General features: G+C 44.6%; 1 protein-coding gene across 4 annotated transcripts in view; it reads right to left on the reverse strand.

Moving 5' to 3' along the window:
* The window catches only part of NCAPG2 (non-SMC condensin II complex subunit G2), a 56,798-nt gene that overhangs the window by 38,825 nt on the left and 3,114 nt on the right, over nucleotides 1-14,859 (reverse strand). For all 4 annotated transcript variants that reach the window (XM_037131964.2, XM_053671871.1, XM_037131962.2 and 1 more), the window contains exons 3-8: nucleotides 11,654-11,842; nucleotides 11,181-11,295; nucleotides 9,352-9,506; nucleotides 7,929-8,063; nucleotides 4,545-4,639; nucleotides 1,177-1,246 (exon numbers count right to left, since the gene is read on the reverse strand). In XM_037131964.2, the coding sequence (XP_036987859.1) occupies nucleotides 1,177-1,246; nucleotides 4,545-4,639; nucleotides 7,929-8,063; nucleotides 9,352-9,506; nucleotides 11,181-11,295; nucleotides 11,654-11,842 (759 nt within the window). The remainder of the gene's footprint in view (nucleotides 1-1,176; nucleotides 1,247-4,544; nucleotides 4,640-7,928; nucleotides 8,064-9,351; nucleotides 9,507-11,180; nucleotides 11,296-11,653; nucleotides 11,843-14,859) is intronic.

Genomic DNA, 14,859 nt, shown 5'->3' on the forward strand with positions numbered 1-14,859 from the left:
TCAACACGCCGATGGCATAGGATTAAAAATGAAAAGGAGGGAGGTTTGGATGCTCTCAGAGGCCTGCTGGGCCCCAATTCCAAGAAAAAGAAAATAAGACATTTTTGAAACAAAGTTGAGAAATGTAAACATGGCTTTATTATTTTTTAAAATACCCCTCAATCGTTAACGTTGCTGTGGACGACACCAGCGTCTGTGCCCATTTGGCCAGCACACTGAGGACCAGACCCTGGTGCGGCCTGTCCGCAGCCTGCTCAAAGGACTGGCAGACAGGGGCCCAGGAGGCAACGAGAGCTACAGCTCCTGGTGCTAATTTGGCACAGCTCTAGTCAAACAATTAAGTTCTTAATTATGAATTTCTATTTTTTAAACCACTACTGGAAAAAAGAGGGACAAGTTTCATTCAGCAATGAAACAATGCAAAAAATGTATAACAATGCCCTGATTTTGCCCTCCCCCCCTCAAGTTATCGCTATAAATCTATTCTAGAAGTTGACAGAAGTACATACTTCCCCTAGAAGTAGAAGTCAGTGATAAACCCTGGCAACATAAACCAAGCGTAAGTGAGGGAGGAGCGGACAGAAGCCAACTCCACATCCCAGGCACCCTCCCCCTCGGCCTGCCGCTGTGCCCCCTCCCACCAACTCAGGGCCCGCTCTCCGGCCCCTTTCCGACTCAAAGTCAAATTTTACTATCAGTGAAGAAAAAAAACACATCTGAGAACCTAGGATAAGAAAAGTTTAAGGGATATAAACAACATTTTCTTTTGATTTTTCCCAGAAGAACCTTTGCATATACAATTGTAATGGTGAATTATATAGCCCATATCTTCACAGTATAGATATTATACTGTCATTAAAGGTTAGGCATGTTCAAATTTAGTATCTTTAAATTCTTGAAAACAATGTCACCCAAAAAAGTGACCCAAGTTCCCCGGGCAGCATGGTCTAGCCGAGACAGGCGAGTCACAAATGTCAGTCTAAATTTTCGAGGGACCACACGAAAAACAGCAAAGAGAAGCAGGTGTCATTATTTTAATAATATGTTTTGTTTAACCCAATATATCCAAACACTGTCAATATGGACAGAGAGCCTCTGCACAGGTTTTGAATACCTATTCCATGACTACTAAGAAGAATAAAATAAAAGTGTTAACATTAAATAAAATGAAAATACCTCCAGTATTTTCCCAGAAGCCTTTCTCCAAGCTCTGAAATAAACTTCTGCAATGTGCACCATCAAAGATCTATTTAAAAGAAATTGTTTTTATTTAATGCAAAGAATTATACTTTTTTCATGTATCATTTCAGGTACTCTCCCATCCCAGGGAAGAAGAACCTCAGCTGAGAGGAGTGCTTTGCAAACTAACTGTAGAGATTTGTTACCTACCTACAGCAGCAGGTAGTAGAAGGAGAAAGTTTTGAGAAGGGGAACTGAATTATCAAACTATTTTCTTCCTTCCCAGTCAAGGCTTCCCCAGAAATTTACTATTTTCTGTGAACTCTAACAACATAAGCCTAGAATCAAATTCTTAAAGTAAAAAACATTTTAAAACTTTGCAGGCTACTAATTCCCTAAACTAGCAGAGCTGACTTTAGAATCACACTTAGGACTTTACTGGTTCAGCCCAAATACCCTGCAAACGAAGAAGCAGGATACATTGTAGGGAGCAATGCATCTCCTGCCCTAGGAGGTACATCTGCAAAAATATTGCTGTATGAGATATCTGAAATTTTACTGCCTATGTTTTCCTCCAGAATTTTTATGGTGTCATGACTTCTATTTCAGTGTTTTATCCACCTTGAGTTTATTTTTGTGTAGGGTGTAAGTTGGAGCTCTGCAGCCAGAGATTCAGGACAAACCCCCACTCAGCTCCAACACAACTGCTGTGGAGGGAAATTCGGCAAAAGCCCAGCTCTGGAGTCTAAGAATTCCACTTTAAAATGCAGACTAAGAACCCAGCCCCAGAGCAGATTCAGCACTGGCCCTGGAGCCAGCAGACAGCAAACCTGTGCCTTGAGTGCTCGGCTCTGGGTAGGCTACGGGGCTGGTATGCATCTCTGCACACTCCCTGCAGGGCTCACAGCACAGGAAATGGGGAGCAAACGTGACGTTCAAACGGCAGCAGATGTGCTAGTGAGACAGGCTTCACTGTGACTGAGGCTCACATTTAACTGGTGAATGATTCATCTATTTAAAAAACTACCACAAATCAAGACCTCAGTCTTAATACCATTACTGAAAAAGAATGATTTCCTATACAGGGAAAAAAATATCCAGTTACAAAACAGACCATAATAAATAAGAGATCATTTCTAAACCTTCTGAAAAATCAACATAACTTTTAAAAGTCAGGTCGAATAGACTCTTTCAAAGCCAGGTTAAGATAGTACAAAATATTAGATGTAATATTTATTCCTATGACTTGCAGATGACAAGACAGTATACATACAAAACCCTATAGTCTCCACTAAAAAACAACTTGACTCAATAAATAAATTTGGCAAAGTAGCGAGATACAAAGTCAGTGTTCAGAAATCAATGGAATTTTATACATCAATAATAATCTACCAGAAAAAGAAAGTAGGAAAAAATCCCATTTACTGTTGCAACAACAACAGTAACAACAAATAATGAAGTACCCAGGAATACATATAAACAAGGAGGTAAAAGGCTTGTATTCAGAAAACCAAAGGACACTGAAGAAAGAAACTGAGGAAAATACAAATAGAAGCATATACCATGTTCACGGATCGGAAAAATTAGCATCATTAAAATGTCCATACCGTCCAAAGCAATCTAGAGATTCAATGCAATCCGTATTAAAACACCAATGGCATATTTTGCAGATCTAGAATATTTCAAAATTTTATATGGAACAAAACAAGACCCCAAATAGCCTCAATAATCCTGAGAAAGAAGAACCAAGTAGGAGGGATCACAGTACCAGATATCAAACTGTATTACAAGGCCACTGTAATTGAAACAGCCTGGTATTGGCATAAGAACAGACACATAGACTAATGGAACAGAATAGAGAGCCCAGAAATAAACCCACATCTTTATGGTCAATTAATATTTGACAAAGGGGGCATAAGCATACAGTGGAGTAAAAAATGGTCTTTTCAATAATTGGTGTTGGCAGAACTAGACTGGTACATGCAAAAAAAATGAAACTAGACCACCAACTTACACCCTACACAAAAATAAACTCAAGGTGGATAAAACACTGAAATATAAGTCATGACATCATAAAAAATCCTGGAGGAAAACACAGGCAGTAAAATTTCAGATATCTCACGCAGCAATATTTTTGCAGATGTATCTCCTAGGGCAGGAAAAATAAACAAATAGAACTACATCAAAATAAGAAGCTTCTGCACAGCTAAAGAAAACATCATCAAAATGAAAAGGGAACCCACTGTATGGGACAGCATATTTGCCAATGACTAATCAGACAAGGAGGACACACAGACAGCCCAGAGTCATATGAAAGGATGCTCAGCATCACTGGCCATCAGAGAGATGCAAATTAACACTGCAAGGAGATATCACCTCACACTGGTGAGACTGGCCATCAAAAACAAATCAACAAATACTGGTGAGGTTGTAGAGAAAAGGGAACCCTAGTGCACTGTTGGTGGGAATGCAGACTGGTGCAGCCACTGTGGAAAACAGGATGGAGTTACCTCAAAAACTAAAGATGGAACTGCCTTATGACCCAGTGATTCTACTGCTGGGAATATATGCACAGAAATCTAAAACACTAATTTAAAAGAACCTAAGCACACAATGTTCATAGCAGCTTTCATTATTTACAATAGCTAAGTGCTTGATACAGCCTAAGTGCCCATCAGTAGATGAGTGGATTAAAAAACGGTGGTAAAGCCCTGGCTGGTGTGGCTCAGTGGACTGAGTACCAGCCTGTGAACTGAGAGGTTGCTGGTTTGATTCCCAGTCAGGGCACAGGCTGGGTTGCTGGCCAGGTCCCCAGCTAGGGGCGTGCGAGAGGCAATGGATCCATGTTTTCTCTCACATATCGATGTTTCTCTCCCTCGCTTTCTATCTCCTTTCCCCTCTCTCTAAAAAATAATGAAATAAATATTTTTTAAAATTATGCTACATTTACACAATGCAATACTACACAGCAGAAAGAAAGAAGGAGCTCCTACCCTTCAATACAGCATGGACAGAACTGGAGAACACTATAGTGAGATAAGCCAGTTGATGAAAGACAAATACTGTATGATCTCACTTATAAAAGGAATCTAATGAACAAAATAAACTAACGAGCAAAATAGAATCAGAGGCACAGAAACAAGGGACAGACTGACAGCCATCAGAATGGGAGGGGAGAGGATGGGGCTGGTTGAAGGAAGGGGAAGGGACTAGACAGAGAACATACATGCGCAAGACACGGACAACGGTGTGGGGACTGACCGAGGGAAGAGGGTGGCTGGGGAAGGGGGCAAAGGAGAAAATAAAACAAATGTAATAGCCTAAACAGTAAAAAAAAAGTTTTTAATCCTAAAAAAATTACTTACTTCTGTAATCGTTGTAACTGGTTTTTAATGGTCCCATGGATGATTTTAATAAAATTTGTATTCCAATTAAAGAGAGAACTAAGAAATCTTCTTCCCTATAAATTAAGAAAACAGGATACAATGGTAAAATTGAAACCAAACAGAAAGTTCCCAGGAAGTAAGCAAGCGATCTTTGAATGCTAGAGGGCAAAGGAAGTCCACTTAGAATCTGCAGATGGGCACTGAGCTGGGAGAGCAGTGCCTTCCAGTGGGGACGGCAGGGGGGCCTTGCAGGGCCAGTGGGTTAGCAGGACAAGGGTGGGGGACAGCAGACAGGCTGAGCTCCCCCCTCGCTAGACCACAGGCAGCAACCACACTGCTCTGCAGGTAAGCGAACCAGTCCATACATCTGGCTTCCATCTGGCTGTCACGATGTCTACATAACTTAAGATGGAGAATACTCACATCTCGTGTTTTGGGGTGGGAATGGAATAAAGCTTTCATTCACTTCATCTTTAATAAACGAGAAAACTGAGGACTTGCATAGTTAAGAGGCTAAGTAGTTGCCAAGCTAGAATTTTCAAATGCATACAGGCCCCAAGTACAAAGGCACACCCACACTTATGTGCAAGTTACTTATGTGCAATGCTAAGTTACGTGCATGTTACTGGATTATACATGAGCCTTGAAAGCAAGCACATTTGCCCCCTGCAGAAGGCATCATCACACCTACCAAGAATGGCCCTGGGGAACAGCAGCTCTTCACTGCTTCCCTGTACACTGGCATGGAATGCCACGAAATGACATACTTCACACAAATGGCAGGAGAGCCAAGAATGCAAAAGGCCAGTTTTAAAACATCAGTTTTTACTGGAAATATCAATAACTTGTTAGTAGAGTACAAGATATTTTTGTTTATCCAGAATGACGAAAAACTGACCTAAGCAAATCAATGATTGATTAGAAAGTAAATTTAGATATCTTCAATACAAAAGAGCACATCAGTTAAAAAGAGTTGTAACATTCACAGGTGTATATTCGTGTCTGTGCCACATACTTGCGCGCACACGTAGTCAGACAGATGTAATCCATCAACTGCTACGCACAAGCCAGTGGAAACCAGGTTCATGTGTCTAAACCCACTCCCTACTTCTCTCCTCTTCCCAAATTTTCTAACAGTCCTAGAGATTAAGGCACAGGCCACATGATCAGTGTCCTTTCAAAGGATGACATGTGACAACAGCAAAAAGCCCAGCCAGAGCCCTTCCTGTGAGCTTGGTGCCTGCTAGACACTGTGTATAGGTCCTCCAGCATCACCTCACGGCAGCTGTCCCCACTTTACAGGAAGAACACTGAGGCTCAAAGTGGTCTCATCAAGGCCAGCCCTCAGGAAGCACACAGACAAGGATGTGAACACAGCCCTGAGCCCAAAGATGAAGGTCTTGGTCAGTATAGTCCAGACTGGTGCAGGGCCCTTGCCCCTGGCCGGCTGGGATGTGCCCTGCAGTGAGGGGCAGACCACTGACCAGCTGTGAGGCCTCGGGCAGCTTTTCCAGGTCGGAGCTTCTGAACCAGAGCTCCCCCCCCACCCGCCATGTGAGCCGAACAGGCCAAGAGCAGCTCACATGAAGGCTATGTTCTGCATACAAGCACTCATCTTCACACCCCAGCACGGGAGCCCAGTCGAGGTACGACAAACAGCTCCAGAAAGACCCAAGACAGCACCTCAGCACCGTCCCAGAACTGTGCAACCCACTCTAATTTTTAATTCTCTGGTAGCCACATCAATAAAAGTGAAAGGGGCCTGGCTGGCATAGCTCAGTGGATTGAGCATGGGCCTGCAAACCAAAGGATTGCGGTTCAGTTCCCAGACAGGGCACATGCCTGAGTTGCAGGCCAATTCCCAGAAGGGGACGCACGAGAGGCAACCATACATTGATATTTCTCTCCCTCTCTCCTTCCCTTCCCCTCTAAAGATAAATAAATGATAATTTTCTTAAAAAAATGAAAGGGAGCCCTGGCTGGTGTAGCTCAGTGGATTGAGTGTGGGCCTGCGAACCAAAAGATCGCAGTTCGATTCCCAATCAGGGCACATGCCTGGGTTGCAGGCCCAGTTCCCAGCAGGGGACACACGAGAGGCAACCATACATTGATATTTCTCTCCCTCTCTCCTTCCCTTCCCTTCTAAAGATAAATAAATAATAATTTTTTAAAAAGTAAAAGGAAATAAATTAATATATTTTTAATTTATATCTTTAATATATTTATGTAAGCCAATATATCCAGAATATTATCACTTAAATATATAATAAACATTAAATTATTAATGAAACATTTTACATTCTTTTTTTCATACTGTTATTTTAAGATTGAGAAAGAATGTGTGGTTTTGTAAAACCTCACCTTGCAATTTCTGAGGACCTTAATTATTTTTTCCTCTTAACTGAAACCCAGACCCAAAGAAGCCGTCATCTCTGAGCCTTTTCTGTGTCCCTATCCAACAGTGTTGTCTAGACAAGTGACTTAACCAGCTTGGAGGGTGGAACTAAATAGAAGTGCCAGCAGGCGCTTCCCCTCCGTTTCCTCCTGCCCCAGAGGTTCAGGCTGGAGCCCAGGGGCAGGGTGAACCAAGCCTGGTGAGGCAGAAGAGCAGATGGGCCTCCCCAGCTGTTCAGCACGGGCACACATGGCCACACAGCTGTGGCCTTTCATCTGGGAGCCCACAGGGCAGGAGGGGCCAGCATGTCACACAAACGTTTCAATCAGAGCTTTTCACACAAGACCACTCGTCCATCACAGAGGCTGAGTCTCTCCCACTCACCCCCTAAAAACACCTTTCTAAAATGACGTCTGGGATTTGCTTCAGAAATCCAAGAGTGAGATGGGAGACAGGAATAGAGAGGAAACTAGAGTGGCCAGGTTGGTATAATTTACACTAAGTTTTGAATTCCTGTGTTTTTTACGCTTAAGGCCACAGTACAACCAGCCACACTTCACGAGCGCAGCAGCTGAGGACAGAGCCTCTCTCTGCAGGAGGAGGAAACCCAGGGCACTGTGTGCAGACAGTGTTGCGTGTGTGCCCACTGACCTAGAGTTAAGGCAGAAGGTCCGATCTCATCCACAGGGAAGTGCTTCCTCAACCTTGTTTTTAATCGTTCTTAATTGAAAATGCAGTCACAGTGCTCCCAGGATTGACACAACCCTCCATCACCACCAGATTTAATGATGAAATAAGCAATGAATTGTAAAATGTTTGCTTAGTACTGCCATGCAGTGAAAACACCGTGCAATAAACATACTAGCCCTCAACAGCTAAGCACAGCACTAACAGCAAGCACACGAACTCAGAGGGAACCTCCATTAAAAAGCAGTTCACTAACGGACAAAAAAGAAAACCCTACCCACCTCTTCCTTCTTGATATAATTGACACTTATGAAGCACTCCAGCAGCATGTTTTTAATTTCTCTACTTTCCTCCAACTCATAATCAAAGCAATATAAAGCCTGATGAATATGCCAAAGCCGACTTATGTCTGCACCCTAGGAATGGGGAAAAAAATGTTAGTTTTTTATAAATAGTAAGGTCACATTTCAAATTAACCATATTTCATATAATAAATAATGGTAATTCTAGTCAAGAGAAAACAGACTTAAAAAATTGCAAATGTCACTGGCAACTCTAGAGAACCGTTTTTTAAGACAGGTAAAAGCAACCCGAGACCTGGATGCCCAGGCTGCCGGCAGTTCCCGAGACTGGGAGGAGGTCCGAGTCTGTACTGCCCAGCACGCCAGCTGCTGGCCTGTCGGACTACAGAGCAATGAAAGGTGACCGGTGAGACCTCAGACCAAATTTTTCGCTTTTTACACTTTAAATTAAATTTAAATAGCCCCACGTGGCCACTGGCTACGGACAGCACAGGTGCAGATTAGGAAGATGTGATTTAAAAGCTCAACAAAAAACCCCTGGAAAATAGATTTTAAAAAGACAAACCAGTGTGGCTTAAGGGTAAATTCTGACTTATACAAGGGCTTCCCGCCTGCTCTTAGGGCAGCAGGAAACGCCAGAAAGCCAGCTGAGGTCCCGCTACATAGCCAACTGCTCCTTGGAGACTCACTCAGATGCAGAGGTGTGAGGAGGCCCAAGCTTTCTAGAAAGCTGTTGGCAATGTGCATCAAGGGCTTCAAGTTCAAACCCAATGACCAATGAAGAAAGATATGAGGTAAGGAACATCAGAGAAGTTCGTCATTGTCCCTAAAATAACAATGGCCACCTTAGATGTTGGAATTAATGAATTTTATCTTCCTTATTGCCCTTTTCTTCAATTGCCCGGTTTTCTGAGATGAATGTAAGTATCTGTTGTTGTCTTAATCAGAGGGAAATGTTCTTTTTCTGGGTTTCTGAACCGCATACCAGAGACTAAAGGATGAGAAACAACCCAGCCTTCAAACATGCTGTCCATTGGTGCTCAGGCCTCACTGCAGTCTCAAACAACCCCCACCACCACTGTCTTGCCACACCCGGATGTCCTGCCCTTTCTGTCCTCGGCGCACAGCCCAGCTGGTCCAGACCCGGCAAGGAGCCTGCCTCTGCAGGCCATCCCAGCCTCCTGTCTCAGGACTGCCGCTTCCCTGCTGCCTGGAGCTCACAGGAGAAGGTGAAGTGGAATAGTCACCTTGAGACCCTGAGGTGACATGAAGGACAGGGCCACACATACAAGGGAGATGGGGAAGCCACAGGGGTCAGTCCACTCACGAGGACACATGATTCCTAAATGGTGTGAACTCGCTTGCTCTCGAAGTCAAGTGCACACTGAACGAGCACACGTACTGTTTTCGTCTGGAGACTCTTCCTCAGCAGCAAGGTGAACGCGGTCTTCCCCATGTCCTCCTTGGCAGGCAGGCCCTTCTCCCACCACGTGACGCACAGACCCTGGATGGCACGCTGCAGCTTTCGTTCAGACTCCGGCAGTGCATATAAGATACCTGAGAGAGAGAGCCCGGTCACCACCTTGCTGGTCAGGGGCACCACCACTGGTTCAGGCTCAACAGTGTGGCCCAGCAACTTTCAACCTTCCTCACTCGTGGCACAGAAACTAATCATTAAAGTTCTGCAGCACACCATGAATATATTTTTGCCATCTGACAAAAAAGTTATAATTTTGGTTCATTCACACCAGGAGGACTACTGGTATGTTGGCTGTTGTCATTTTTTAATCTGATAATCTAAGATGCCCATGCCCTGACTAGCCGGGTACTGCATGTTTTTGAACTGCTTGCAGCGCGTCAGTTGAAAATTGCTCGTCTAGAGCACTATGACTTAAAAACGTCTGCTAAGTAATAATAGTTTATGTTTAAATTGCCGAATATTTATATACGTTATCTATAGGATACAAATGATGGTGATTAAAAAACTGTTTTACTACTGTTATAAAAGCAGAACGGGAAGATAGAGCCCCAGAACCCTAAGCAAAGAAGCAGATGTTGAGGTCGTCCGAACGTAAGGGCACTCACACCACTTGACAACACATAGCAGTGCCAGGTCGGGTCTGCTGACGGTGAATCCACTATAACTACCCCTTGGTGTGCCAGCCTTAAATTCTGACTTGTTGGTGAAATACAGTAAAAGCAACTATTGTAATGAATACGAAAACTACAGTGCTTTTATTAACAGAAAGTCTTAATTATTAAAATACTAATAATGCACCCATAATTATAAGCCATAGATAACTGAATGCTATTGTACTGAAGTAAAATTCCTGAATTCATGCAAAGTTGGGAACTGCAATATCAGTAGTAATTATTTAACCAAACAGTTACCAGTTATGTAGAGAAGGTACAACCAAACTGGTAGTTAACATTCACAAAACCCTTGGGAGCCTCCGAGACTGATGAGGGATCATCACCTCAGAGCGAGAACTCTGACCTCTGACCGCAGCAGTGCCCCGCACAGATACACAGACCTGAGCGACTCCGGGGGGTACAGGCAGGGGACGGCATTGTTGAGGGGATGCGCCACACAGAGCTCCTCAAAGCCACGTGGTGGGGGCAGAGGTACATGGGAGATTTTTCTTGAAGATCATTACTTTAAATTACCTCGATATCTATAACTTTATATAACACTTTATAATCAAATCTCCTCATTAATTCAGTCTAGTGTTACTCCTAAGGTACGACCAGTCTCACAGTTTAGTTAAACCTTGAAGGTTTAGGGTAGGAAAACTCCAAGGGTCAATAATTATTCTTAAGGTCATGGTTGTAACACATTTAAAGAAAAAAGTTCAACTTCACAAACATTTGGTTAAATTTAAACTATCTGGCAGTAATCACCAGCTGAGAAATTTAGAATCAGACCGTCTTCCTTAACAAGCCCTTACTGTTGGTCCGGTGGTCACATGCGACTCCCCTGAGATCCTGCACACAGCGGCAGTCGGTTGCTTGGTGAGGCGCATTTGCACTTCCTGAAATGCTTACCTGCGGCCTGCATCAACTTAGCTACTCGAGACAGCCCTTGAAAGCTCACTCCTCCGCTCCTCTTGTGGCTGAAGCAGTAGCACCTGACTGCACTACTGGGCCTCCCACATTGCCCCTGCTGCCTGGCAGAGAGCGTGGCCGGATGCCCACCTTCTGCATGTGCCACACTGCACCGGGTAAGCTTACCATTTAGTATAACAGCACATTCCAGTAAGGCCTCATAGTTTTCACTTTCATTTATTACAGACACAGAAGCAAGAATCACAGATGTAACTGCATGGATTATTTCTAGGGTTCTTTTCTGTAAATTAAAAAAAAGTATGAGTGAATTAAGATCAATGTATAATTCAATTTTTAAAGGAAATGTAAGTTATTAGATTTCTAAAAACCAGGCCACATTTCTAGCTTATTCTAAACAGTGAGCTGCAGTTGAACACAAACAAGTCAGCTGTCCAAAATGCAGAGCACCAGAGACTGCCACCACCAACTGCAGGTTACCACAGTAGGGTCACCAAAGGGTACAATTGCACTAAACAAGCTTCGAATACTCTTGACTTCTAACTTTAAATTTTCCTTAACTTAAAACAACTATACACAATAAACAACTACCTTTTAACAAAGACAAGGGAAACATTCTGTTTCTGAAAGACCCACACTACCGTTTTTGAACCGTGGTCCGTTTCCATGCCGTCTTCGCCCTGGGCCTCGGTGGCCTGCCACCCCTCCACGGGGCTCTCCAACAGCACGTCCGTTAACAGCCTTCGGAGCCTCTGCCATAGCTCTTCCTTCTGCTTCCTTGACAACTCATCCAGTAACTCGCTGAGGCTGAAAGGGTTGGACGTATCTTCCTGTAAAATAAATAGCAAGCATTACATTTCAAACACAAAATATTAGCTCTATCCTTTTCATATGGCGTGTGAATAAAGAAATATCCTTTTCCTTACAAAAAAAAAGCTTCCTTTTCATCAACTTTTCAAAAGAAAAGTTTAACTGCTAACTTAGGTACAAGTTTAAGAGTTGGTTATACTTTTCAAAACCCATCCCCACAAGGTCACCAGGCGGAAAGTAGCAGGTCCCCCCTCCACCTACTCACCTTGAGCACCCTAATCTTTGGCATTTAAAATTGCACCCACTCAGCAAAACCCTCCCTCAAGTCAGCCACCCCCACGTCTACCATCTGCAGGCCTGAGATCAGGCTGCAGAACTGTGCTGTCCGGCTGGCTGACTGCACTTTCAGTTTCTGGTCTCCAGCCACCTTGAGCCCTCCACACCCACCTTCTAGTCAAGTGTAAGCATCACTCTGTCCCGTGGGCCAAGGAGCCTATTCCAGAGCCTCTCACTGCCCTTAAAATCGCCAATCCACCACCACTTCTTGTCACTCTGAGCAGATGACCTCATCTCCTCTGGGACTTAGCAAATAGAAGCCATTATCCAAGCACAGAACATCTAGCTTAGAGGGACTCCCCGTAGCCAATCTGAGCACCAAAGCAGTGACAGTAATGATCATGGGCCATGAACACAGGAAGAATCAATGGGGCCGCATGGATAATACACACATGCACACTTGCATACAGATAACTAGTGCACCAGCACAGTACAGGTGATCAAAGGATACATAGAGAAGAAATACAGGGTTAGGGGGAAAAAAAACAAGGTAACAGAGCCTCCACTGCATGCTCCCACCAAAACCCATAGGAAGAATTTAATCAGATCATCAAACAAATGCAGACAGAAGAATATGCCTCAAAGCAGCTGCCCAATGACATGAAAAACAAAGTGAGGGTGACAGACTCTGGGTTACAGAAAACCAACAGATGACGACAACTGGATGCAATGTGTGATACCAAATACGTGCTGCAGGTAACGGTGTGAAATTTCCTGAGTTTGAGGACTGCATTGTGATTATGAGAATAATTTGGTTCTAGGAAAAGGTGCATGGAAATATTTGGGGGTAATGAAACACAACATTTGCAACTGACCCTCAAATGATTCAAGAATATATAAATACAAAGAACCACAGAAGAATGCGGCCAAGGTGCCCATGGGGCACTCTGGGTTCCTCTGCATAGTCCTCAGCTTCTCCTGCAGGGCTCCTCCTCCACCCCAGGTCCCACACCCCTCCTCTCGCTGAGTCCACACCTGAGCTGTCCAGGTGTACTTGGCCTCCAGTCTTTGTGTCCCCCAACCTCCCCACAGCCCACTCAGCTCTCTGGTCAAAACCACCTGTCACTCCCACCCTCTACACTGCTTCACTGGAGTGCACACCTGTCTTGCTCCTTTCCCTCCCCCCAGAGCGTTAAGTCCACCCAGGCAGAGGCTCTGCTCTGTGTGTGCTGGACACCAGTCCACAAGCAGAGCGGGTGTCGGGAAGACACTCAAGGCATAGTAAGTACATAAACTCCCCTCAGCCCTGAGCCCTCCTACTCCCCACACGGGGTCAGTTCTGCTCCACCACTCTTGCTTTGAAATGTACATTTATTCCAACACACTCAATTCACAAGGGGATAATTCGAGCAAAAGGCAAATTTCTGGTTTGCTTATGTGGGGTTTAGTCACCAAGTAAATTCAGAAAATTGCACCTGTTGAGCAGAGCCACAAAATCACACAAAACACCCCCACCCCCTGGACACCTGCCAGTTCCTGGGACCCCACGGGAGCTGCGAGCAACGCTGCCCTCCACTGCGTGCTCCTGCCAGCTCCCACCACGATGACCTCCCTGTGCAGGCCTCTCTTCACTGTGCCCATCTTCCCAGCCACTTTTATACTTTTCTTCTCTGTGCCTGCTCACACTCAGACTCACTCTCTCTCTCTCTCTCTCTCTCACACACACACACACACACACACACACACACACGAGTCAGCAGGTGGGGTCCCAGGGAGCAGAGCCACCCATTTCCACCAGCAAACTTCAGATGTTTGTCAAGGAAAAGTGTCCTGTCTACTGTAGTATTTACGTACTTCCTAGTGATTCCATGTGTATAAAACTGTTACTTTCTCATTAGATCCCTGTTTCTTTTTAACATGTCACTGGTGAAACTCTTGAGGGCCACACCCGAAGCCCATTTCCCCCCTGCCCTCCGGCTCTCACTGCCCAGCTGCAGAGCAGTGGTTTTCAGGACCGCACGCATTGCTCGCACTGCAGTGGAACTGACTGGCACTGGGGAGCCCACCCAGCAGGCTTCCACCTGACTCAAATCAAGTCTTTTCTTTAGCTCTCGGTCAGGCTGGTCATGTGAAACTGCAGTAGTTCCACTACTCTGACCTCCGAGGTGGTATTTCCTACCACTAACTCGATACAACCAAGCGGTGTGCAGTCCTGCATGTTTTCATTTCCGTGTTTTCATGTTTACATGGTGGCCGAGGTGCCAAGGTGAGTGTCAGTAAACCTCTTAAGCTGATGCTGAAGACTCAGGGGCAGGGGTGCTGACGCAGCCTCCACGAGCTGTCTGCTGCCAAGCAGAGGGAACAGCTCAGGGCCTGCGGCGCGGGACACAGACCTGGCAGCTGGAAAGAGTGAATGCACCTCCATGGATGCCTCAGGAGCATGACACCAGGGAGACCTGCAGTGACTGTGCCACCCAAATGCTAATTTTTGCCTTTAGATTTTAAATTAATACTGACATGGCTTCACATCAATTTAGTTTGTGGTTTTAGTTAACACTATGGTACACTGCTTGCAACAGCCAGCTTAGGCTGTAAAGCACTCGTGTGCTGCACCTCTCACACAGACTACCTCACGTGACTACACACTTTCCCTTACAGACACCTCCAGGATGATGTGCTGCCCACAGTTTCTGCCAGTTATTTTTAAGTTTACTAAACACCGTTTTGTAATACAGAATCATATTATTAGCTCATTTCTTTT

This window comes from Artibeus jamaicensis, unplaced genomic scaffold (genome assembly GCF_021234435.1).
Source record: "Artibeus jamaicensis isolate MK-2021 breed Jamaican fruit bat unplaced genomic scaffold, CSHL_Jam_final contig_718, whole genome shotgun sequence".
NCBI classification, from domain to species: domain Eukaryota; kingdom Metazoa; phylum Chordata; class Mammalia; order Chiroptera; family Phyllostomidae; genus Artibeus; species Artibeus jamaicensis.